This window comes from Boleophthalmus pectinirostris, unplaced genomic scaffold (genome assembly GCF_026225935.1).
Source record: "Boleophthalmus pectinirostris isolate CB_2022bp ecotype Guang Dong unplaced genomic scaffold, ASM2622593v1 HiC_scaffold_2826, whole genome shotgun sequence".
In the NCBI taxonomy this organism is placed as follows: Eukaryota; Metazoa; Chordata; class Actinopteri; order Gobiiformes; family Gobiidae; genus Boleophthalmus; species Boleophthalmus pectinirostris.
Window position 1 is genome coordinate 20,950 of NW_026571291.1, and position 27,965 is coordinate 48,914.

Sequence of the window (27,965 nt, forward strand, 5' to 3'; positions counted from 1 at the left end):
TTCATTCATTACTGTGTAGCCTTCTTGTATTTTGTAGAAGCAATTACAGTTCTCAAGCAGCAATAGTGAAGTCAGGAGTAATTTATAACTAAAACGTAGCAGTAATCGACAGTGGAAGAAGATAGTAGTAGAATTTTTAAGAAGTTAAACCAGGGTCTGTCAAATTTCATCAGTAACATGACTCCAGCGAGCGTAACAAAGAAGAAGAAAAGATGGCGTCTGTCTGCCAAGCATGTGCTGCCATTGTTCTGATCAATATAATCAATAGTGGAGCATCTGTAACCCCGAGGGAGCTGCTAACGACGGGGCGTCACCAAATCAGGACCTTTCAAATGGGACTAATGTGTTCTGGCCTCTACCTGGGACATCATCTGACCACAGTGTGACTATCAAAAGATACACAACCAGGACTGGCATGGAAATCATCTGTGTAATGTAGGTTAATGCTGTAGAGATGGCACACATGCTGGCACTGTATATTTGTAATCATTGCAGTGACCATCATAATCTCTGTTTTTTTTTTTTTTTTAATCGAATATGGAGTCAGCTGATGGGGTAAAGTACAGATTTGTAACAGGGAGCTGGTTGTGGTTGATGAAATGTTCTTGAGATGGTTATATCTGATAAATGTAAACTGTGAAAATGTGAACATACAGTAAGCCTGGGAAAAAAACAGGTTGACATATTGATAAAATTGTTAGAATATTTAGGAAAAATACTAAATTCCCTATATTTCAGCTATCATAAAATGCTGAAATATAGGGAACAATATTTGGGAAAAACCCAAATCTGCTGCACCTTTGATCTGGGCTGGCAGTGGGGCCTACAAGTCAGGACTGAAGTGTCACAATTTAGTTTAGTTTATTATTTCTTCGGTCAGTTAACATAATAATTCATCTTATTACAGTGATTTAACACAAGAAATTAAGCATGTCACTAAAATTATTCAACATTGAACTGAAGGGGTTTAGGCTGAAGTTTTAACATATTTTTTGCCTAACCCTGTCAACATATAAAACAGGATACAAGACAGCAGAACAGACTATTTACAGAAAACAACACAAAAATCGTCTTTTTTGAGTGCAGGAAAGAATGCCTACTTAATTCTTTTGGTAAACACACATACACAATACAGACACACAATCCAATACACGTCGTACAGTACAGTACAATGAACTTAACTTAGTGCAGGACATCCTAAACTATACTCTAGTATTATTTCGATCTTTAAAAGTGCACGGTGTAACTTTTCTGTCAGCGGACGCGCCACAAACTTGTTTCTATGAAGGTAGTATTGCTTTGTCTGAAAGGATATATGCAAAAATGGCAAAAAATACTACAAAAAACATGCGCTCCTACAGTAAATGAGCTCACCTCTCCACAAATCTGACCTGTAAATTGTTCTGGAGGCATTGTGGGCTTGTCTCCATGGAAACAGATGTCATACTTTGACAAAGCAATAACATTTCCAAGAAAACTAACAAGTAGCAGACCCTCCACCTTTAAGGCTAGCAGATGCTGGTGCGATTAATCAAATGTAAATAGCTCTTTGTGTTGCATTTTTTGTATGAAAAGCGCTCTATAAATAAAGTTTGATTGATTGATTGATGTAAAATAGTGATTTCAATTAGTACTCTATTAAATTACAAATATAATCAAATAATAATAATTCAATTAACTTGGCATTAGTAGTAACAACATATTTTGAGTCTATGTTTTCTCTACAGGTTAATTTTGACTATAAAGAGGTAATTGTTTTGTGATTTCAATTATGAGTCAAAGAACCATGATTATAATTTTTTATATAACTGAGCTCCTGCAGGTTAGTCTAGCTGTTTTACATGGTCAGTGCATTTGGAGTACAGCATCAACATAAATTTCTTTTCCCAAGTATGTCAAGATAGGACGTACGCGACTACTCATCTAAAGTCTCAGGGAAGAGCTCAGTAAAAAAAAAAGTGTAATAAAAGGCTATTAGGTGAATATAATGCATTGGTTTTACACAGTCTGGGACGCCAATGGGACGCCCTACAAAAATTACGCCCTACAAAATTAAAAACACACACTACAATGCATTCAGTCATTCTCACATGCTTCTATTTTGGTTTCTGTTACAGAAATGGTCTATAACTTAGTGCACAATATTCTTACAGTTTTGATCAAATTAATCTTTATAGGCTGTAAATGTTGTTTCCGATCTATCTCTCCCTACACTGACTACAAAGACTCCTGGACCCACTACAGGTGTCACTATTGTGTAACTGTCACAGTCATTCTCGCAGCTCATACTCTCCTTCCTCTCATAGATTTACTGCCATCCTCCTTTTTCCTTGGCCTGTTTCCTTTCAATCCATCTTTGTTGCATTTAGCTTATTTTATGAGCCATGCATAATTCCATTTACAACAGTGACAATGCAATAAGGAAATCTCAACTATTCATCCAACTGAACTCTCTGATCCCAATTAATTTAATGGAGTCTATAGCCCACTATGTAAATGCCACTGGTTGGACGTGGCATTATATATCTGCTTTCTGATTGGTGTAAAATATAAAGCAGATGTGAGCGTGCGCCGTGACTGGATGAAGCTCAGAGGTGTGCAACGAGGACGGGCTCTGATTGGCCCGGGCAGTGCCGCAGTGGGTTTTGTGTGTCAGTGTGTCAGTGTGTTGGTTGCACGCGTCGCTCCTTGCCCTTCATCAGAACCGTCCGCAGCCCCGTTTCCATGGTAACTGCCTCAATGCTGAAGGGGAACAAAGATGGCCACCCTCCGCCCCCTTCGCTCGTCTATTGGGCTGGCATTATAGCATGGGACAGTGGGGACAACACAAATGACTGCTAATCTGATCACTTTAAGGGTTAGTGTGAAAGCAAAGGAGATGTGCAAGAGCTAAACAGACAAAGCAAAAAAGGGGAAAAAAATGTATAGTGGCGATGCATTGGTGTAACAAAGGGTGAATCTATAACAACCAGACCTTGTCCAATCAAACTATAGGTTCTGGCGAATCCAGTGAGGTCAGGTGTAGACACTTTAGACTTTTATATCACTGAAGTGTTTACAATTCTGTAATGGAGGCAACTAAAAGCTAAAATGATATACCATAACATCTATTAATTGATTACAGATTTAATATTGTTGCCTTATCAAAAACACACCTGGAGTTGAGATTTGTTTCAGTCACACATGTTTGAGTATTAGTCTGTCTCCAAAGCTCAAAATGCTCTGCTCCACCGTGTGATGTCATTTGGTAGTAGTTTTCAAGTTAACAGCTATTACCTGTTACCTTTTGTTCAGTAAAGGTGGGCAGTTCCAAGGCTGAAATTATCCAAATGGTTTTATTGAAGGTGTATGAAGTTTAAAAACACAGCAGAGCACTTCCTGTATCACCACATGACATCACAATGTGTTTGAGAGAAGAACTCAGCCTAAACAAGCAGGGTTTGTGTGTTAAACTTTTCTGAATGAAACAAAGCACAACTTCAGTTATGTTTTTAATGAGATAACATTTTAACATAGATCAGAAAATAGTATAATATTGGCCCTTTTCTGTAAGTATAGTATAGTATAATTTATTTTGACATTTACTACACATGATGCTTTCACTTTAGCTTGGTTCAATAATTTGGAAGCTTCAACACAAAGATTCTAGAACAATATTGTCCCATTTCCATGAGGCAACAAGCATCATTTGATAACAAGAACAACTTGGCCACAAAAACCACCACCTTTACACTTGTGTCAAACTGATAAATTCATGATTTGTACTTCAAATCAACAACGTTTCCTCTTGAGGAATATTTCATGGTAAGTTGTAGCCAGTGCATTTAGGTCTGCAGTGGGAACATTACCTTTTCTTCTCATTTGATAGTTGTGATTTGCAAAGCTTGGTGTTTGAAGTTGATATGTGATACACTTTAGAGAGTGTTTAATGTTGACATTCTATATTTACAGTCCCACCCACTACTGAAAAGCTTTCTGCTGCAGCTGGATTTTATGCAATGTTATGCTTGTTAAAGTGAGTACACAATTGTTACTTTAAAATGATTAGATATATTTTAGAAAGGGTGCTTGAATATTTTTGAAATGCGTTAGCTGGCATGGCAGCTCGTTTAGCACTCTCGCTCCACATATGTGGAACGCCCAACCAGACCACCTTCACAGATGGTGATATGCTTTTAAAAAAGAAAATGTTCCTTTTTTTTTTTTTTTTTGCATTTCTGCTAGTTTTAATCTATTTATTGATGTTTTTTATTGTTGTATTTCATTTGTTATGGCTTCACATTGTTGCACTTTGAGAGTGCATTATACATAAAATATATTACTATTATTATTCGCAAGGAAGAAATTCATTTCTGTCAACTGGACAAAGGTTTTTTGATCGAATACGTTTCGCAGCTCATCCAAGCTACTTCACAATCCTACCTGGGCAACTGAGGAATTACACAAATGCTATTATTATTGTTTCTGAGTCTGGGTGGGTAGCACACATTGCCCCACCGGCACTGAAGGATGGGTCAAATGCAGAGTACAACAAAGGCCTGTACAGAGAATGAATTTATGAAGTTAACAGTTGTTACACAGCTGCCAAAGAAGATCCCCCAAATTATAAACATCCACTTGAAGAGCTATAATCATACTTTTTGTATTTTGACAATTTTAGGTATTCATGCCAGGTAAAACAGTAAAGAAAGTTGAACCAAAAGTAATAGAAATAGTTGACATCTGCCTCTAAATATTTTGTCCACAAATATATTAACAAACACAAATGTATTTGAGTAAAGTCTCTGTGTTATTAAATTGTGTTTCTGGAGCAGGATTACAAGGGAATGTGATTTGTTTGAAGATTCACCGTCGATTGGATTTACCAGACTGTATCCCGTAGTGGGACCCCCAGTACATTAGATTACTGTGTCAGACCAGATTACACAAGCTCTTCTCCTATAACCTATCAGGCATGCAGACAGAAGGCACCACAACACGTACACAAACCCAGTGTGCCAACTGGATTTGCTTATGAAAATATAAACATGCATGCAAAATGACAATGCAATATTAATGTTATTTTGCAGCAAAGTTGTCATACACATATGCACCTTCATTGATATAGCTCACAGTGGGTGCACAATCCATATATTGGTGATATGTTGCTGTGGCTGAGTGGGGAGATGCCAGTGTGATTTGTTTGGCCTCTTTGTTTGTGGAGCTGGGCCTTTCCTGCCTCTGATGTGGACATGAATGAGGCTTTGTGCTCCCTGCCTCCTCATGATTCAAATGCTGAGTCCATCTGATAAGAGCGTTTTGGGAGATGTTATCATGTTATTCGTGGCCTGATATAGAATGACAAAAAAAGTTATGTGTATGGCTGTAGAGCACCACATTTACTTTCTCTGAGATGTTTTATTTACTTTAAACACTGTTGTTCTTTGTTCAGTATTCAAACATCCACAGACACAGTGACATCTTATGACACATGCAAACACAGTAGATAATTTGTAGCTATATAAAGAACTTATATTTGGTCTGTGAAATGTAAAAGTATTGGTTGGGGGCGTGTCTCCAGTCTCTACGTCACTGATGGTTATAAAGGGTGCAGCTGTGGCGGCGGGCTCGCGCTGCTGAGACAGGCATACAGAGAGGACCGGCGGCGCGCGCACAGTCAGCCTCAACACACTCCCAAACAAAGAGAAGCACGCGAGGCAGCATCCCAACCCTCAGCTGCATCCCTCTGTCTAGAACCGGCCCGGACCAGGCACCATGACAACTAACGGCTCGGCCAACGGGACCAGCGACATGCTGCAGATCCAGTTTGGCCTCATCAACTGCGGGAACAAGTACCTGACCGCAGAAACCTTTGGCTTTAAGATCAACGCATCAGCCACGAGCCTGAAGAAGAAGCAGATCTGGACTCTGGAGCAGAGCGGAGACGAGTCCAACAGCAACGTGTTCTGCCTGAAGTCTCATCTGGGCCGGTACATCGCTGCGGATAAAGACGGCAACGTGACAGGGGACAGTGAGACCCCAGGCCCCGAATGCCGCTTCATCATCACGGCGCACGATGACGGCCGCTGGTCGCTGCAGTCTGAGCAGTTCGGCCGCTACCTGGGCGGCACCGAGGACCGCATCATCTGCTTTGCCCAAACCGTGTCCGTGGCTGAGAAATGGAGCGTGCACATTGCCATGCACCCACAGGTCAACATCTTCAGCTTGACACGTAAACGCTATGCGCACCTGAGCTCCAAGGTGGATGAAATCGCCATTGACCGGGATGTGCCGTGGGGAGTGGACTCCATGATCACGCTGGTGTTTCAGGATCAGCGGTACCACCTGCAGACATCCGACAACCGCTTCTTGCGCAACGATGGCGCACTGGCGGCCACCCCTGACAAATCCACGGGCTACACGCTGGAGTTCCGTTCCGGCAAAGTGGCTTTCAGAGACTGTAACGGCCTGTACCTGGCTCCCTCTGGGCCCTCCGGTACCATGAAGTCCAGCAAGAGCGGGCGTGTTGGCAAGGATGAGCTCTTCGTCCTGGAGCAGAGCCACCCGCAAGTCATCCTCACTGCTGCCAATGAAAGGAACGTCTCTACCCGGCAAGGTGGGTGTGGTGCTTAGTGCAGGCCTGGTGCCTGGTAGTTCAGTGGAGGTTGTGTGTGTGTTGGCATTTGAGGCTTGTTGCACTGAAAGAGTTAATGTGATGGTATGTCTGTCAGCATCCCCCCTGTGGTCTGCCTCAATCCACCCAAAAGTGTCAGATTTAGGACACTGTACATGGCCTACATAATCACACAATGCAGCAGGCTCATCACTCATCATTCAGCAGGAGCATTAGACAGAGATCTGTCAGCTGCCTATTTAAGCAGAACGAAGATGTTCTTACAATTCATTTAGGCTTGTAAATCAAACAAAAGAACATTTTCGATAACATCAAAATAAAGAAAACTTGCTCATTCAGAACATCTGTCTGTGTTTAATACATCCATCTTGGTGAATAATTTAGTCTAAACTATGTCCAGGCCAAACCCACACTCGGAACACCACCTTTTAAACAAAGGATGGAACAGCTTTGTTCCATTGCAGCTCCCACAGTAAAAACCTCACAATCTGACACTCTGCAAATGTTACTTTGAAGTTTTTGTGCATTTGATAATCTGACGCCCAAACAGAACGACAAGGCACAACAAATGTAACCAACCCAACAGAGCAGTGCATTAATCTGAGTAAACACATGGAGGCCAATGAGCACGCGTGTGGTCTTTCAGATGTAAAGCAGCTCTGCACAGGCCCAGTCCTACAGTCACATCTGACCAGAAGTTGACTAATTGGTGACTTGTTTGGTTTGATTTTCTTTAGTTTCTTCTTGGCCCCATTTAAACCACCGGTTATCCAATGCAAAGGGCCTGAATCATCATTATTCTAGCACATGTTGTCATGGCAACCAGCATGTTTCCTCTCTGCACTCTATAATTAATGCGCTGCTCAAGAGGCACTGTGTGTGTATAATCCATCCAAAAACCTTTTTGTTTCACCTCTATGGCCATGCTGTGTTGATATTATCTTTATTGAGTTGCATTGTTATTTCTACACCCTGTGAAAGTTGGTCACAAGCTGCTGTATATGCACGTAAAACTTAAAAACTCACAGCAAATCAGTGTCAACATCACTACATTTTAGAGATTAGTTAACTTGCACCAGTGATGATCCATGCATGCATCTTTTCCTCTATGCTCTCTTGACTTCAATCGTTCATCAAATGTCCACCCTATGCACCTCTTCCATCATTTTGTGCTACCTCCTCACACCCATCCCCCACCCCGCCACCCGACCATTGCTCCATCCTTTAGTCTTGGCTCCGAGGCTCATTGTCAGCAGTGCCACCCATCCAATAATGCGCATTTGGATAACAGAATGTCTGCTTGAAAGGAGCTGAATCGATGCTTATTTTGGACAGGGCATGGCTGACTCTCAGATATAGAGGAGGAATGAAATTGATTCTTTCCAAATCTATAATTAGCCTGTGGTCAGTGGGGAGAATGCAGTGAGGGTTTGGTGATTTTGCTTCAGACATTTTCATTCCATGGCCTTCTTAGATTCAAGGGTAGTATCATTTCCATTGTTTACATGTCAGAAAATGATTTGTATATCAACCAGTGCTACTAAACACGCCAGCTAAGGAGACAATAGTGGGATAAAAAGCTAAGTATGGTAACAAGTTAAGTATTATTCAAGAACTGTCTATCTACCTATTGTTCAAAATCATCTATAAATAAGGTGAAATGGCTGTAATTTTCCATTGATGAGAGATTAATGCTAATGCTATGTGGTTGGTTTGTTGACACTGTGAACAGTTGGTAGCCATACTTTTCATATTTACTTGCAGTAAGTAGATATGAAAGAAGGTAGTGACAGGTAATCCCATACTTTTGGCAATACTGACAACGGAAAAATTAAAATATTTTTTCAACTTAATGCTTTCTATCCTCTGATCTTTGCTGCTCTGTCCTACATAAATAGGACCACTGCCCAAATCTTAGAGGATGACCGCGTTTGCCCGCCAAGTACCAGAATGATTGTGATGTGGATTAAACGTTGAGTGAAATAAAACTAGCTCCAGATGTTTTGCCGGGTAACAGCTGCACATAGTTCCCATACACGGTGGCTATTTGCTGGGCAGAGCTGGGCCAAGTCAGGGGGTAAAGTCGGCCTGGCTTCCATTAGAGAACTAACATTTGCAACTAGGTCACTCCAAAAACTCAAATTTAATTGTTTAATCTTTCATCCTTAGATGCAATAAGTTCAGAGTTTTATTAACATAAGATCTAGCCATGGAAAGGTATCTCTCAATGGACTCGTAGTATTTGTTGTTTTTTCAGAGTCTTGAATGTTTGAGTTTGTTATGATTTGAGCTCAAGTCCAAAATGCTTCCAGCAGGTCACAAGGTTTTCATTGGAGACAATGGCTGTGATGTTAGAAGCAGTTTACATTTTTTTTTTCTGTCAGTGCTTTTTCAATCACTGCTTCTAGGGACAAAGTGTACTATACGAGCATGTACAGCAGAGTGTAGGATAACTTCCCCAGCAAGAAACAGTAATGACAAAAATGTGCATATATCTGTGAAATGTTGTTGTTGCACATCTTAGAAACAACTATTTTGATGTTTACAATATACTGTCAAACCTGTATTCCAGCAACTTGCATGAATGAATGAATGAACTAACAATTACCAAAAAGATCCTTGGTTGCTGTACTTGCAACAACCAACAATACCACAAATGTTACTGCATTTTAATTGGTTCTTTCATTTATTTTTTTTATCATTTCAAGTGTAAATGCCACCTGATCTCCTGTTCATGACCAAACCATTCCTTAATCAATACAAGACGGTGACTAGCTCCAAAAGACACTTTTAACAGCGTTCATATGCACAAATGCCATTACTGTCCTTTTAGCCCAAGCTCAATAGCCACTTAACTGTTTGTCCTGCCCTTTAAAACTGCACAAGAGCATAGTGATAGTTTAGCTAAATGGGCCACATCCTGTTAGTTACTACTGTAACCACCACAGCCAACTGCTCTTAGTGCCTTTATCAGAGAGGAGGGACAGAGAATGGAAATCCTCAGAGATTCCATTGGTTTGGCTGTTAATTGTGTGTGGAAAAAACTTGTTTTTCTTTGCACAGCACTCAAGAGTCGAATTTCAGGAAGATAACGAGATGGTGAATTATCTATGCATGCATGCTGTGCTAATGCTAATCCTAGCACCTGGGAATGTGTTTTCACAGAGGATTGGGTTTAAATGTATGAAGTGAAGCCCAGTTCATTATTTAAGCCTCAAGGAAACAATTTGGTTTTGTATAAAGGATTAATATAACTTTGGCAGTCTTGACAGTCCCACTCCTGGATAAAACTGTACAGCATCACACCAGATGAATCTATATGCAAATGATTTCACAAAGGAGTAGGATTACAATGAAATCTAGTCTGGGCAAGGACTTGATTAACTTTGTCAACAATGTAACCAAGTAACCAAGTAATCATTCATATTATGGCAACAGAAACACAGTTGATTCCCTTTTAATTTAGTAAAACAAGTTCTTTGGATAAAATATGTAATTGTTGTGATGCCACATTCATAACTGATTAATATGTCCATACAGCAACATGATGAGCAGCTTAAAGGGCCCATATTACACTATTTTCTGATCTATGTTATAATGCAGTTTCCTCATCAAAAACATACCTGGAGTTGTTTTGTTTCATTCACACAAATCCTGCATATTTAGGCCGAGTTCTTCTCTCAAACAGAAAAGTTTTCACCACCTTGTGATATCATGAGGTAATATAGGAAGTGCTTCTCTCTGTAAACTGTATACACACTTCACTAGAATCATTTTGATGATTTTAACCCGGAAATTGCCAATCTCTATTAAAATAAAGGTACACTGTAGCTGTAGACTTGACTTGAAACTACCACTACATAACATCAGAAGGGGAAACAAAGCATTTTGAGCTTTGGAAATGTACACATATTTTTTATTTAATTAATGATTTATTACTCAAACATGTGTGAATTAAATAAAATACAACTCCAGGTATGTTTTTGAGGAGCTAAGAGCATTCTAACATGGCCTGAAGCTCACAAGAGTCAATTTTGTAAAATGTAAGACCTTTTAAAGCCAATAGTTTGATTTGCCAGAATTATACACATAAAGCTCTTTGTCTTCCCTCTTGTATAATGAAAAACATCTCTGTTTAACTGGTTGCTAGGAACACTCTCCTTTTTCCTATAGGAACAACTCAGAATGTGATGAATCAGCAACCATTAGTCTTCCACATTTTTAGATATTTATTGCATCCATCCACTTTAAAACATTCGTTCCACAAATCAATTGCGTAAATATGTAGAAATGTGGATAAGCACCATTAAAGTTTATAAAGAGTTTCATTGGCTGATCACACAGGACCGCAATGCCATGACCTATTTGCTAAAACATGGACTGCCTCGTACCGCCAATCAGAATGTCATCTTCTGCGCAGGATAAAAAATGAAGAACAACTGGCAGACCCCTGTTATATTTGGCTCTGGTTCAGCTGTGACACCCTCCCTGTATCCTTCGCCCCCTCCCATGGCAGGAAATGAGACCTTGGCTGCTGTGAAAATCCCTGCAGGCTGTGTGCAGGCTGGTGATGATGGGTCTGGTCAAAAACACTCACACACATGCATCCACAATGAATCCAGAGACTAAGCAATCTGTTTGTATTGGCAGCATAGACAGTTTGGTTCCTTATTTTATCCATACTGTAGTGTAGTGCCTATTGTTTTACGCTTAGAATATCTTCTCAATATTAATCTTCTTACATGTGTTTTCCACCAACTCACAAGACCACACATCTGCCAAAATAATGCAATCAGGATTTTTGCGACAGGGATTAAGCTACAGTTTAGCCACCCTTTGTGAGTTCATAGGCCACCTTTTAGTATGTTTACTTGATTGCAAAGCTACCTGTATTAAAATCTATTCATGGTAAATTGCGCTTATAAAACAATCTGGTAACTGATCCACTGACTGCACACACAGCTGGACAAAACGTGAACCCATTAATGGTTTATTTCAATCCAAATCGCTCTTGGAACACATCCGCTTAGCCTTAAATTGAGTGGTGGGGTTTTAGTATCAAGATAAAATGATTTGGGCTAATTTTAGGTTCCACCAGTTAGGAACCACATCACAAAGGATCGTCTCTGCTCTTTATTATAGGTTAGCGTTTCCCTAGTGTGTCATCTGTCTGGGTGTGTCTCTTGGTGGATTTTCCTCCGCAGTCAAATCTCATTTCATTTTTGCTAAAATAATTGGGACATCCCAATGTTATGCTTGACCCCATTTTCACATCAAGGAAGTGTGGGTTACTGTTAACGTCCATGCGTGTGTGCTTTGGATCCAAACAAAGGCCTGTGTTCTCCTCTCCTCATTTGGGCCCCAGCTGGTCGCCTCCTCTGCCCCAGCCACCTTAGACAATAGAACCAGCACTCACAAGAGGGTAAAACAAGTGCTTGCAATGTTCCTGATAAGATTCAATCGCTCCGGGTGGGTGTGTATGTGTTATTGTGGTTGAAGTTACTGTATATGTGGTCACTTTATGTAATAGTTGCCTAAAATTAGTTGCAGGAGGCGTATGAAGGCTTGGATAAACACAGGTCATGGTTTGAGTTTCCGTGTCATGTTTGTGTGCTCAATAGTGTTTTTATTTCCTTGTGTCATTTCCCTTGGCTCATAGGACCTTGATTATGTGGATATAAAAGGAAATAAATGTATGCAAAATGCTTAACCTTGCACGGAATTCAAATGAGACATAATGGTTATATTTAGACTGATGGTGTAAAATGTGTGCTGATATTGTAGTTACTGCTCAAATCCAAGTATTTCACAGTCCATAAGATAAATGAAGTGTAAAATGAGGGAAGGTGTGAGCAGTAACCACTGTAGTTTTTGTACAAATGTTTTGATTCGGTCTATACTGCAATCATTCAACACACAGGGTTGTACAAACATTCAGACTAATCTGTTTTGACAGGGTAAATGGTGTTACCATGCTGGCATACAAAGTGAGGTTGAAGTCTACAGTTAAATTTGTTTCTAGGTGTTATATATAATTTGTGCAATCACACTTTCATTACGAGAACAATGGAAGAATGGTGTCCGCCAAACATTAGCAATACCTCAAACTACTACTATTGGGAAGCAACTAAATACATGTACTGAAAAAAAACAAACAAATATGACTTAACTGTATGCTGGGACATTTATTTTCACTTGGTGTTCAGAATACAGCTACCTTTCTGAAACTGTTGCAACTCAAAGTCTTCGTAGATCATGCATTTCAAAGTTACAAAATACATTTTAATGCAGGTATTCTAACTAGGGACAATGTAACAGTAACTGAAATATCATGATATTGTATCGTCAAAGTTCTCACAATAATATCGTGGACCATCACAATATATCGAATTACAAGTCTCTTTGCTTAAATTAAGAGTTATGGTAAACAATAGCTAAAAAAAAAGACAGAGAGAACTACATAGACCATGATCCTTTGCTCCATTTCAGTGCAGACTACATGAAGAAATAACAGTTCTAAGCACTTTTAAATCTTAGTTCTCTGGATTAAGTCTTGTCAAGGCATTTTAAGAGGAAAAGGTAGCATTGACAGTTGTTGGCTTCCACAAAATATCTCAATAAATATCATACCTTAAGGTTCATACCATGATAATATCGTATGTTCAAAGCAGGAGTGGGCATTTATTTTTTTTCCCAAAGGGCCACATGAGAAACAGAAAATATTGTGGAGGGCCTGGCCAAAATGTTTAACTCAATTCTGCATCATATTATTTGTATTTCTTTATAAAAAGCAGTAAATAGCATTGTTTTGATGAGCTGGTAAGACTGGTTAGAGTTTGTTATGACTAAGCAATGAAAAAGTGAGGTTGCTTTACAAAAATGTAATTTAAAAAAACACCTCTAAAATAAAAGCAATGCAGCTTTAGCCCATGCATGAGGCAAAATTATAAAATGTTTCCTTTTTACTTAAACAGGCCGATAAGTCAACCAAAGGGCCGCATGTTGTACAATGCCGAGGTCTAGTTCAAAATATTCTTGTCAACACTAAATTACAATCCTAAACTGACTGACACACAGAAGAACAGCACTTTAGACTAAAGCAGAACTTGGCTTATACCAAAAGTTGGTATGATCTTTGAGTAAAATTGTGTTTTTAACTGAACAGTCATGCATCTCTTTTTATTGTTCATTTTATTACATTTATTAAATTACACTTTTTATAGATTATGTGTGCAGATGACTGCTATAAAGATGTGATAAAACATTGTGGCTAGTTCCTGGATATCCTACACTGAATCCATAAATGCACACTCTTGCATTTACAATTACTTACAATACAAGTGTTTTATGATGCATTGCCCCTTGACTGTTGGTGGTTTATTGTGTTTTATTAAAATGAAACTTGGCTGCTGATGTGCCCGACTACGGTATTTACGGTAAACATGCAGCAAAGTTCGGGTGATTCTTTCTAGTTTGCAGTTACACATACAAACGGGAACTATTGGTAGAGGCAAGCCACTACACTTACATTTAGAACAAACAGAATGCAGGTTGTGACTTTCATTAGCTGCCCTTAGGACTTAATAAATCAGGTCTTTGAAGATAAACTTGGATGAACCTACGGCATACACTGACCAACCTGAGTGGTCAAATGAATTTTAAAAAACAATTATCTCGATCCACTCTCATAAGCATAACAGAGTAGATTTATGGAATAGTTTAGATGACCTTATCAAAGCTTGCACTAATTTGGTCCACTTCAAAAAAACAATATAAAAACCAAATCTTACTGAAACACTTAGAAGACTAGATCCATAATCCTCACAAAAAATATGATTATTAACTAAACACATGCTTTTCTTTGACATTACCTTTTATTTTGATACGATCATAAACAATATATTTTGTGCCTTCTTTATCATTATTATCAGTTTGTATGACCATAAACAAAAACAAAACTGGCATCTTTAAAAAAATGAAGATAAGAACTTAAAATAAAAAAAAAGTTATTGTATTTTAGTTAGAGGGGTTAGTATATGGTACAGTCTGAGTGATTTAAAAAAAGTCTAGCACTGTAGAAGCCTTTATAAAAAAAAAATTTAAAAAAGTATTAAGTAGTAAGTAGTATAAAGCAGGGGTCTCCAACCTGTAGCTTGGGAGCTACCAGTCGCTCTCCACCCTCTTCCAAGTAGCGCGCCAAGGGATTTCTGAATTATACCATTGTGCTGAATGACTCAAATTTGCTTGATTAAATGTTTCCATTGTAAATGTATAATTTTGATGCCTAATTTTGTGCACTGGTTACTGGATAATGGGTTACGTTTTATAATTTCATCTAACTGTACCTCATCTACAACTTGCCATGTTCTTATATTTACTACATTTCTAGCGACCACTAAAATTAGTAGCTCTCTGGCATTTTTGTTTTGCAAAAAGTAGTTCACAGAAGGAAAAATGTTGGAGACCCTTGGTACAAAGTGTTATGTTTTCGAAAGATATAGAGCTCTGGAATGAATGAATGAATTATGCATAAAATTTAGTTTGTTTTAATTTAGATTTTGTCTCTTTTATTTATATATATTATATATATATATATATATATATATATATATATATATATATATATATATATATATATATATATATATATATATATATATATATATATATAAAGTAAGTCGTAAGTGAAATTGTAAATGCAAACTTGCTGTTCATACAATGCCTTTCTTTCTTGGGATTCCGTCATTGTTTAAAAGGGTTTGGCATTATAAGTACTTTTTACTTCAGCCTAAACCCTTTCAGTCATGATCCATGGGGTTGTCTTCTGTTTAGTTTTCTTTTGTAATGCTGCAAAATGACTGAATAAAAAAACTACTACTACTGAACCTACCTAGTTTTGGCTCAGAGATCATGATAATTATTCTACTGAAAATTCATTGATCACAGTCTGCTACTATGTTGTTCACAAACTCAAAAGGAGTCTATACCTTAAACTACTCTGTGAAGGTGATTTGTTAGTATGAGCTCTTTCACGGCAGAGACGTACAGCAGATGGTGCGTGCTGCTGGCGTAGTGATAAACTGTGCTACTGTGTCGACTCTCGCCCTCATCCCTCTTGTTCACTCTCTGCTCATTCTGTTCACTCCTTGCCCCCCCGCCCCCTTCTCGTCCCTGCGCCATGTGGTTCCCATTAGTTATAGTTTTTTTCTCAATCATCTGCATGTGTGTGTTCATCCCACATATTTCTCCTGAAACCCAATCATTTGAGCGTGGCCTCTGTGGGAGAGCAGCAGTGTCCATTTCTTCTACAAATACTTAGCTTAAACTTATGTAATGTTCCCCAGTGGGCTCCACAAAGACGTCTTTAATAATGACAACTACGTGATCTACTAACATCAATTTTGTTTGCTGAAATAAAACCGATTTGGTGTGAACAGTGGATACAATTGAAGAGTCCAGTATGGTTACAACTAACAATTATTAATATGCCGCATTTGTAGTTCTCCTTAATAACATTTCCATATCTTGAACAAAGATTTTGCCAAATACTCACTTAGATTAAGAAAGAAAATGATACATTATAGGGTAAAAATTTACATAGTTCTCAACTGAAATAACCATGGGAAGTACAAAGACTTGTTGAGCATGCCTGTCACGACAATGACTATATTGACTTACGGTTCGATGAATAAGAGGTGAACAAAAAAGATTATGCTGCTTTACAAATTTCAATGATGATCATTTATGGCAATATTTTCTGTTAGTTGTAATTGTAGCACACAGACAATCAAATACTTTTATTATAAGGATTCAAAAAGCTTTTCCCAAACATCCCTAACCACACAATGAGCACACGTGAGTCACATGCTCCTAAAATATTTGTCCAGTGAATCTGATCGCTCAACAGAAAACATGAACAGAAATGGTGCACTGGGGGAAGGGTGAACCACATACAAGTTTTAATTTCTGAATCCTCTCTCTGTCTGGCTCTGCACACATTTACACAAAACTCTGCCACAAACAGTCCATGTATTTTTCCCATTGGGCCCGAGGCTATAGGTCCATCCACACTGACCTCATCTTATACAATAGATGCTTTGTGTGATATTAAATGTGTGTCTATATGAAGGGAGTGGCCCGCGTGAGTAGTGGTTCATGATTGTTTATCTCTTTGTTTCTGTGAGCCTCTTAGTGGGTTGATGGACGATAATGAAGTCTACGCTACACTTGTGTTGTGTACATGTACAGTGAACTATATATAAACTCATGATTTAGAAGGATGTGCAAGTAAAGTGATATTATTCAGTGGAGTAGTACAGAAGTAATTTAAAACTGCATATTCAATTCAGTTCAATTAAATGGAGGGTGCAGTATTTTGGAACCTATATATTTAGACAGTTGCACACACCTGTTGGTCAGAAAGGAAACTATTGTTGTTGCTACCAGGGGAAAAAGACAATCAGTTTAACTGAAGAGTTTGAGTGATATCAAAGGAGCACTTTCCCCCCTTACTCTTGAAGTTGATGGTGATGAAATGTTATGTCAGCGTTATAGTCTTGCAGTATTTGTATTTATATACTTGTAAAACTGCCTGCAACTAGCCAGTGCCTCTGCTCAATTTCAATTTCTCTCCAGGCACTAGGTCAGGAATCGGAATACACTAGATGTTTTGAAAGAACCCCAGGAGTTGTAGACTGTGCACTAGTCAATCAGCGAAGAGCTGTGAAGCCATGACATCAAAATCAAGCGCCTGTCTGGGTCCCTTTTGTGGTGCAGCACAACAGTAAACAAAGCAGTCGAGATGGATGCAGATGAAGCCATACATTCTGTGTTGGCGACGATTCCTGAGATTGAGGATTTAAAGACAGAATAAAGAGAATGTTTGGTGAATTTTATCAAGGGAAAGACGTTATTGCCCTCTTTCCTACAGGATTTAGCGCATTACATACGTCACGACCAAATAGCAGCGATTGGTTAAATAAAAAAAGTACCCACCTACCATTGAGCGAATCCTAATGCTGCGAGGTCAGACGGAAGTGAAATTGGCTGATGAATCAGGCTAGCCTACAACTGCCTGAAAGTTGAAATGTGTTTGATCATTTTGTTAACGTTTGTTTTGTTTAATATATAAAACATCTACGAAATATTTGTCTTGCAAGTTTGCTAATGAACTTAAGACATTAAGTTTGACATGTTAACAAGGCTGAACAGGACTGTCAATTATTAACACATAATGAATGGCAATTCAGTTTTGATCAGTCCTATCAATAAGCTTGTACTTGTTTTTTCGGTTTAGGTAGGCCATTTATTTGGTTTGCCATTGTTATATATGATTGTATATTTTTTGTTTTTGATTGTTAAAGCATTTAATTTGGAGTCTACAAATGTCCAGAGACTGCCAATTTAAACTCATCTCAGTATGTATATTTAATATGTCAATTACAAGCAACTTTTTCTGTTCGCCGCTGTTGGCTCTCATGGATTTATCACATTAATAATGGCTACTACTGCGCTCATTTCATGTTTCTCTACTTGCGCGGCATTAGCTGTTGGTTCTTGGTCCCGTATGTTTTTTTTATTGTCTGTAGCACTTAATCCTTTTGATCTTTACTGGGGCGGTCTGGGTCTGGGCGGTGACAGATGTGCGTGGGCCTATGTGTGCAGCTGTGCCCAGTGCCCCTCTAATCCATATCGTCTGACGCTGCTCATTACCCTGTCTGATTTGAACCAAAGGAAAACCTGTTTTACACATGTAACCTACCGTCCGCTCTGTGCACTTCGTAGGCATGGACTTGTCAGCCAATCAGGACGAAGAAGGCGACCAGGAGGTGTTTCAAGTGGAGATCTGCCGTGAGAACAGGAAGTGCGCATTCCGGACCGCTGCGGGCAAATACTGGACCCTCACGGCCAATGGGGGCCTGCAGTGCACCGCCTCCACCAAGTAAGCATCACCTAGAAACATAAAAAATTAGAATCTCTACATTTATGATTGAACAGGATGTTACTACTTTTATGTGTAACTGGAGCTAGGAGTTTCCTGAGTGATTGAATGTTAAGAGTGGGAGGTGTGGAGTGAGTGGGCTTGTGTCATCCCTGTGGCATGTCTGACCACATTTCCATCTTGGACGTGCATGTGTGTGCGTGTGTGTATGGGATCCTTTCATTGTTCTGTTTCTGTACCTCCAGAGAGCTCACTTTTGATCTTTGACCTGGACTCATCCCTTAAGTGATTTTTGCTTTTAGCCATGGTTGAATAATTAGCTGTTGCCAAAACAAACGGTTTTCTCATATTGTTCAAAAAGCGTAGGAACATTTAACCAGATATACTTCAGTAAACATAATGAAAGCTCAGCAGATATTATGACAATTTTTACAATGTAAATTCTAAACCAAGATTTGCTTAAATACAAAAAAGTCTTTTGGTTTGTGTGTTGTGAATGTTGCATTTTTGTAGTTACTATTGACAGAAACGAAGAATTTCAAACAGCACCTTTTATGCAAATCGTGCGATACGTTAAGAAGTTAAACCAGTTTTGGAAGCATCTGTGTTTACCATTAAGTGTTTTTCAGTTAGGAGACAGTTAAGTCGGTTGTGCATTAACTTTGTGTTTTCTCAATGTTTTCCTCACTGCACTAAAGCCTTGCAACACATGATCATTTTTCTTTAAGAATAATTAACTTGATATGCAAATTGTTAGTTAGTAGTTAGTTGGTATCATACTTTACATTTGGTTAATATTTTTCAAATTTTCCTAACAAAGGATAGACAGAAAACTTGGCGATCTATAGCCCTTTATTTAAAAGTCTTATATTATGTGATTTTCTGATCTATGTTATAATGTTGTTTCCTCATCAAACAAACTTTTGAGTTTTGTTTTATTTCATTCACACATGTTTAACACACAAATCCTGCATATTTAGGCTAAAGTTCTTCTCTCAAACAAAAAAAAAAAAAAAAAAGTGGTAATATAGGAAGTGGGTTTTTAAACTTCCTACAGCTTCACTAGAATCTGGACCTGGAATTGCCAAACTCTACTGAACTAAAGGTAAATGGTAGCTCTTAATTTGTAAACTACCTCGACATGACATCACAAGGTGGGCCAGAGCATTCTGAACTTTGGAGATGTAGACAATCTAACCTCAAGGATTACTCAAACGTGTGTGAATAAAATAAACCACAGCTCCAGGTATGTTTTTGAGGAAGTAACATCATTATAACAAGCTCAGAAGAACCCATTTTGTGTAATAGAGGACCTTTAAGTAGAAAGATGAGATGGCCATTGAGCCTTTCACTGCAGGAAGTCTTTTGCATTCCTTTGTCACATTCCTGTTACTCGACTCTCCTTATCTCCTCTAGATACCACAAACTGCTCCAGAAAAAAGTGAAAGTCTTTTAATTAACCATTTGCTTACCAAGTGAAGCTTACCCCTCAGCTGTGAGTCTGCCAATCCAATTACCCAACAATCACTTAAACAGCCGGGAGTAGCCTGTAAGCAACAGGCGTGCGAAAATGAATGGGTGCTTTAAATTTACATGCTACTTGGATATTCAGTAGCCTAGGACGGTACTTGAGTGTCAAATGTAATTAGTACCTCAGCGCTCACTCACACCTTTACTTTCCCCGTCTGTGTGTAGGTCAGCTAATTGCTACTTCGACATTGAATGGCGTGGGAAGAGGCTGACTCTCCGGGCCGCCAATGGGAAATATGTTGCTGCCAAGAAGAATGGACAGCTAGCAGCCACCATTGATGCCGCAGGTATGTAGATCACAAATGCTCTTGGTGTAATTTTGAATACCTAGTGGATTGAGTTCATGTTTGGGTTAAACTACTGCTACTGCATCTACTGCTACTACTACTACATCATCTACTACATTGGACCCGTATATCTTATTTCTTGGACACTCAAAGAACTCACTTTTGTCTGTGCCCTGACACCAAATGCAGTAGATAGTTCAGATATCAAGATGATCTAATTGTAGTCCAACCGCAACTATATTTTCTCTTCTTCACAAAAACATTTATTCTTTTTCGCCTATAGACCAGTGATAGCCAGGCTGGCGCTACCTAGTGCCTCCGCTGAATTTAATTTCTCTCCAGCAACTAGGTCAGGAATCAGAATACACTTGACGGTTTGCAAGAACCCCGGAAGTTGTAGACCGCACACCAGTCAATCAGCGAAGAGCTGTGAAGCCATGACTGGGTCCCTTTTTTTGGTACAGCACAACAGTAAACAAAGCGCTCGAGATGGATGTAGAGGAAGACGAAGGAGAAAGACGTTATTGCCCTTCTTCCTACAGGATTTGGGAAAAGCTTAATATAAGAGTTAGCCCCGTTAGTGGCACATTACATATGTCACAATCAAATAGCTGCAATTGGTTAAATAAAAAAGTACCCACCTACCGTCGACAAATCGAATTCTAATGCTGCAAGGTCAGATGGTTTCCACGAAGTGTAACCAGCTGAAGAAGCAGGCTAGACCAATGATGTCATGTTTGAGATCGAAGTATAAATATTAAGATTGGAAACTGACTGAGTTCTGGTTCTTGAATGCTTTTCAATCTAAGATGAAAACATTAGAGACTGCCTTAATAATGTGCATTTGTTTTGCCAAATCTATGATCCATGTTGTTTTACTGTTGTTTGTATGAATGTGTTAAACTGCGGCCTTTTGACCAGGACTACCTTGAAAAAGAGGTTTTAATTTCAATGGGATTTTTTTTTCCTGGTTCAATAAAGGTTAAAACAAAGGTTAAATAAAGGTTAAATAAAAATATACTCTTGCCTGCTATTCCTCTGCTACTGCTTTGTGCAGACTCCACACCCAGCATAACGCAATGACAGAAATGCTGTATAAATAACTTCCAGATGTTTTTTTCAGGTCCAAGTGAAGAGTTCATCATGAAGTTGATTAACCGTCCGATCATTGTGCTGCGCGGGGAGCACGGCTTCATCGGCTGTAGGAAAGTGACAGGGACGCTGGACTCAAACCGCTCGTCCTACGACTACTTCACCCTGGAGTTTAGAGACGGAGCCTACAGCCTGCAAGGTGTCCTCTCTCTCCTCTGTAACCAAATGTTTGCCAATTAACAATGAGTTTTAAGATCTCATATATCAACTGATGTTGTTTCTTGCAAATTAATCCATCTAGCATTTTACTCCTCACTACTATTACAACTTAACTTTGGATTTCATGTTGTAATACTACGATTTTAGATTATGTAATTTTTCTGGTGGAGGGTTCATCACCTGCTTTTCTCCATAGAGATGTTACTGGTTTGCCAAAATTTTTCCACTATATGACATTAAACTATCTCCACAGAGACTAGCATATGTTAGCTGTGTTGGGAAAGTTCATTTCCTACATGAACTAGTTCAAAAGTTCAGTTTACAGATTTCAAAATGAACTAGTTCATTCATAGTTCATAGTTCATAATTGTTTATAGTTAAGTTTGTTCATAGTTCCAAAAAATGAACTGGTTCATCATTCTTTTTTTTTTTTTTTATACATTGCTGTGAGCGATTACTTTTCAATATCATAGCCAAAGCCCATATAGAACCACGGACAGCAATTATTTTATCAGTTTTAACAATTAAACTATGTGGTAGATTTTTTTCATTCACTTTTTTGTTTTGACTTGTTTCAATGATGCATGCGGCGATGTGACGCTTGTGGCTAGTGTTGTTGCCAGATTGAATGTTTTTCCACTACATATTAAGGGCTCTTTATAACATGTTTACCCGGGTTACTAGGTATTTTTAATTAATGAATACAAGCATAGACCAAACATAAATGCAAGATGGGTAATATAATGGGTTTCACAAGTAAGTTGTATAGCGCTCCTTTAAAGAGAGTATAGTATTGTGCCATCTTAAACTTCTTTGTTCACAGTTATAGAATAGTAGTTTGACTGAATATTGTCCTGTGTTCAGACTCCACAGGTAAATACTGGATGGTGGGTAACGAACAGTCGGTGGTGAGCAGCAGTGACGCGCCCGTTGACTTCCTGTTTGAGTTTTGCGACTACAACAAGCTGGCCATCCGTCACGCTGCCGACAACAAGTATCTCCGCGGCGACCACGCTGGCGTACTCAAAGCAAACGCCGACGACCTGGAATCTGCAACCTTCTGGGAATACTGAGCGAAACCACGGCAACGGCGTCACTGCTGTGGAGCGTGCACACAGCACTCCCGTCCCCCCATCTACCTACCTACCGCTTTTTATGTTGAACTGCACACTAATAAGGAAGGGTCATTTATATCGCCTTCCCTCCAGGCTCTGCTCTACAGTGTCAAACCTTTTTATTTTTTATTTTTTGTTGCCATAGTTACAGAGGGGCTGTGCACTTTCCCCTGCTCCGATCTGGTTGGCTGCTCGACCCGTCACTCCTCCCATCCTTGCCTTATGATTGGGCCTCCCAGTGTGGCTCGGTCCCTTTTACCAGAGCAGAGCAGAACCACAATAAAGCCCCTATCTTATCTCCACGTCCCCCCCCGTTCCCCTCCTCTTAATGTCTCTATTGTGAGCAGCACACGATGGCAGTATTTATGACGTCCGACCGGGAGATGCTTCTACCTGATCTAATAACCTAAACAGTCACTTCCTGTTTGTTCATTTGGTCATGTAGCAGCACCTCCATAAAGTTGGATCACTATGTATGTTTCTGGAGATGGCCATGATGCCCGTGTCCATTAAAAAACTATGATATAACTGGATTTTAAAATTATGGAAGACTTTCATCTCGAGTGTTAAAAAAAAAAAAAAAAAAAAAAATCACTATAAAATAATTTCCTGTGTTGTTCTAGCTGTGTTCTCCTTGGTTGGGAGTCTGAATGTCCTGGATCAAACAGGATGTAGGAAGTCAACCCCTCCCCTTTTTATGCCCCAATAGCTATTGTTCAAAGTTTCAGATAATTAAAAATAGTGCGGTAGGTTATGTTTATTGCACTCACCTGTCGTACTGGAAGAATAAGATACCCTTTTTGTATGTCCAAGGCACAGACATTATCATTAGTGGTGAAGAAGTCAGGTAGGTGTAGGAATGTCATAGGCCCCTGTTCAAAGCCTTTACCTTCAGCTCAACTAAACCTTAAACATCTCATTGATTTCTGGTGCTACTAAATCTCAAAATAATGCCGGTTTCTTAACATGCTGTGCACAAAAACATGTGCAAGCCTTATGTGTAATTTGTAAATTTTTCGGTTTTCATTACTGTCTGAACGTTGACAGCCTTAACAAATGCATTTTATCATCTCTGTTCCTGTCTTGAGTTAAATAAAGCTTTGCTAACATCTCATGAATTTTACTTTTGCCATTGCACACCAGGGCTGTTTTTTGTTTTCATGCATTTTAGAATGACAAAGTGGTTCTCATCTCTAATTCTCCCCATGTGGAAAGCCAACCATTGTTCCATCTCTTCATCTCAAAGGTCGTACAGTCGTGTGCCATGTTGGTTATCGTCTTCATGGCACCGACAGCGAGGCATGGTCAAAGAGATGTGGAAGGTTACGTGGTAATGACTGTGCCTTACATGCCAGATTTTCTGGGCCATAGAAGAAAAATGTAAGGAAATGGAAGATTTTGGAAAAAGAAGTCCACATCTTTGCTTTGTATAACTGGAAGTTCCTTTTTGTATTATTTTGTATAATTTTTTGATATTGTGGATGAATAATCTCTCTTGTGCCATTGGTTCACCTGAAATTCAACGACCAATAAAACCTGGAATTTGGAAAGCTGTTTGACTCCTTCATTGAATCATATTTTTTCTTACTCCACTACTTTTTATTAACAGAGTATTATCTTAATTTATATATATATTTGTTTACCTTACACTCTATGAGACAAGCCCATGCCAAAATAACATGATCAGGAGTACCTAAAGGACCACAAAGAAGCATAGTTAAAGATTAGAAAAATAAACATTTGGAACAGATAACATTGGAAAATAGACAAAAGCATAATCACTCTATGTGTTGAGATAATCCCAGAGGTAGACCAGCTCAGGTGCTTCATTACCATTATGGTGGGACATTGCATCATCCCATTTTCCATTTGGATAATCCGGATTTGGAGTCTATTTGCCAGTAGCATTATTCAGGCGAATGTATTCATGGGTCTATAGTTGTAGAGTAAATGGTTAAAGTTAAATTAAAAGGGTAAAGTTGTAAAATAACTAGGCTATCCCAAAATCCACAATTCAAGAAAAGGAAAATTTGGTTCAAATGCACCAAGGTAAAATTTTGGATAGCTTCATTAACAAAATAAAAAAAATGTCAGAATTGGTCAATTGTACATTACCTTACAACTCCTACCTGCTGCTCTTTCTTGTGTCTTGATAATTCACGTACATTCTTTACACAGTTCAGGGTGGTAATGTATTGATGAAGCCTCACAGATGCCTCTCCAGTTTCTCCAACGTGAACTCCCAGAGGACCGCCCCGTGGCAAAACAAGCATCCCAATTAATTTAGATTTTACCATTTATACTATGTGACCAGACGTCCTGTATTTACCCGGGACAGTCCCAGTTTTGAACCCTGTGTCCCCTGTCCCATCAGATTTATACAAAACCAGTGATTTGTCCCAGTTTTATACAAAAAAAAATGTCCCAGGTGTCCCTATTTTTCCCCAATTTGATCTAAACCAGGAGTAAATTAAGACTAACCCAAGACTACATCAGGTCTAAACCAGGACTACAGCAGGACTATTACAATTTTTGACTAGTGTGAACCCCGCCAACAGTAAAAAGGAGCATAAATTGTCATTTGTTTAGCCAAAATACAGAAAACCGTGTTTGCTAACGACCACACAGCGGAAAAATGTCCCTCAAATTACAACTGATACGAGAATGTACAATGTTACACACGCTTTTCACTTTTTTTTTTTAACCTACCATCGTAACTCGGGTATGACCCAGTTTAATACAAGAAATGTCCCAGATGTGCCTATTTCTGACCAAATTGGATCTAAACCAGTTCTATATCTGGACTAAACAAGACTAAGCCGGGCCAGCATCAGTAGGTAAGACGCATAAATAGTAATTAGTAATTTGTTTAAATCTGATCACCCTTTACTAGTAACTACTTCCTATTTTAGATTTAAAAATAAACTCAAAAAAAAAAAAAAAAAAAAAAAAAATAATAATAATAATAATTTAAAATAAAATAATTTAAACATTCAAAATGGCCACCGATTGAACCCAGCATTCTCACGTACGTGCCACGCGCCAGTCACGCAGATTTTGGCGACGTGTTACCATGGAAACTGCATCTGGAACAGTTGTCAATGAATTATGGCTGACGGAGTGAAAGCCCAGAAGCTTCATTACGCCTAAATTGCCAGTCCTCGCAGGGGTGGGGGGCTAAGGGCGGGTTAGGATGAGATACCCGGGGGAGACACAGACGGAAGGTGGAGACATGTTTGCTGCTTTTGATCAAGACCGAGTCGCTGATTGGAGAAACAGTCCTGGTTTCCCCTCCCTGTGGCACCCGTTTTAAAAGCATGTCCACTCTGATCGAAAATACTTCCCTCTGAGTGCTCCAGTGGCCATGTCCCCCGGCTCCTGTAGAGTCCCAGGCCTAGTCTGTGTGGGTCAGAGGGTCAGCGGGTGGGTAATCTCTTTAGAGACCAGGATGAGTAACGTGGGTCTGTGCAAGATGAATAGCGGTGATTCACTGTGGATAATGGGGGCAGAGAAGGCAACATAGAGACCTGTGAAACTCTAATGGCCAAATCAGGGTAAACTGATAAAGAATTCAAGTAGGACACAACATAATGGATTTTCATGCAAAGGCCCACTTTAGAGATACATAGTCAGCATCAGTGTGTGAGAAGCAAGGCACTGTTCAGGTCAGATTGCAACCCAAAGCCCACAGATAGGCAAGGAAAGCAGAAAATGAATACACATAAAATGAATACACATAATCTAGCCACAGATTGTAGAAATCAGGAAGGAGCCCTTATGCCTGGAACATATGATTGGCATACATATTTTGGGCCTGGATCCATTTGTTGTGAGGCAATTGACAGGCACATTAATGTTCAAACTACAATTATAGCCTATATTTGAACCTTGAAAGTCTTGGTGCATAAGCCTGCAGAACATATTGAGCACAGTGAAAATCTCAGCTGTAAAAACAATGTTCATGCAGTCTTAACACACACAGACAGGAGCAGCGTTCTGTGAGCAATAAAATTGTCTGGGGGACAGAATGTTGCCAGACACTGGTGTTCCCTGAGGACTGAGCTTAGAGCATTTTACACAGCACACACACAAACATGCACTGCAGCGTGAGCTACTGCTCCTGTCTAGTGTGAAGGTCATCTCGTTCACTGCCTGTGTGTTAGAACAGAAATGAATTCTCACTTTTTATTTAATGCAAAATGACAGGAAGCTGCTGTTGAGGTGCACAGACAGATATGGAGGTCAAGTCTGGTGGAATTCAAATATAAGGCCTCAACAGCTATACAGGCAGACGACTAGCTGAAAGAACACATTGTAAATCCTGCTACCACGGTAAATAAGAAAATTCAATGCAAAAAGGTTGTGCAGATAAAACAGAAAGCGATTACGTTGTGAGTCATCTCTATGACTTGTGGTTTTGACTATTGTTGCTACATAAGCCAGTCTTTGTCCCAGACTTAAATGAGTAATTAACACATAAGTCGATAATACCTCCAAATGTAATCCCACACATTTGTCTGAAAGGCCTAGAGGCATCTTTAAACACTTCCTTCATAGGAGTCTTTCACTACGAAGGGTTTTCTAGTGTTATTTGCTCCTAACACAGTAGTAGGGGCAGGGCACAACAGTCTATGGGTCACAACAGCTTCAGTCAAGACCACACTCATAGTTTGGTCATCCATTGTTAAAAGCAACACTTGACAGATTATAGCAGCATCCCAGGGGCAGTGGCAGGGGTACTTTTGATGTCATGAGGGTCCCATCAGGCTGACCTCATGCATCATGTAAATTAGATTTGGTGAAGTTCACACTAATGCATTTAACGAAGTCCATGCAAAGACGCAACATAGAAATACAAAGTGTATTCTAAACTTCTTTGAGGGTTGTGGACTGAAGAAAATGTGTTATGATTTAAGTTTTTTGGCTAGCTAAATTATACAAAAAGGTGTAATGAACAAGACAGACTGTTTTGCCTCATAAATCACCTTAGAAATACAGAATAATCAATATACACAAAAAAAAAAAAAAAAAAATCTGAGTTACACCTTTGTAAATTCCTCTACTATGGCGATCAATTCAGTTACTCTATACTTCATACAATTTCATTTATCCAACCACCAATAAAAGAGCGGTTTATGGCGATGACCTTCAGCCACTTTGGGATGCCC

At 39.1% G+C, this 27,965-nt stretch overlaps 1 protein-coding gene across 1 annotated transcript; it reads left to right on the top strand.

Moving 5' to 3' along the window:
- Positions 1-5,626: 5,626 nt before the first annotated feature.
- On the top strand, positions 5,627-24,350 carry fscn1a (fascin actin-bundling protein 1a). Its single transcript, XM_020927184.2, has 5 exons — positions 5,627-6,595; positions 18,398-18,554; positions 20,250-20,371; positions 21,495-21,662; positions 22,547-24,350. Exons 1-5 carry the CDS (start codon positions 5,755-5,757, stop codon positions 22,753-22,755), a joined length of 1,497 nt encoding a protein of 498 aa, XP_020782843.1. The 5' UTR covers positions 5,627-5,754; the 3' UTR covers positions 22,756-24,350.
- The last annotated feature ends 3,615 nt before the right edge of the window (positions 24,351-27,965 follow it).

Excerpts from the sequence above, each read along its gene's own strand:
- fscn1a (XM_020927184.2), top strand. The coding sequence starts at position 5,755 with ATGACAACTAACGGCTCGGCCAACGGGACCAGCGACATGCTGCAGATC. Across the intron at positions 6,596-18,397 it reads GAACGTCTCTACCCGGCAAG|GCATGGACTTGTCAGCCAAT; the intron begins GTGGGTGTGGTG and ends TGCACTTCGTAG. Across the intron at positions 18,555-20,249 it reads CAGTGCACCGCCTCCACCAA|GTCAGCTAATTGCTACTTCG; the intron begins GTAAGCATCACC and ends GTCTGTGTGTAG.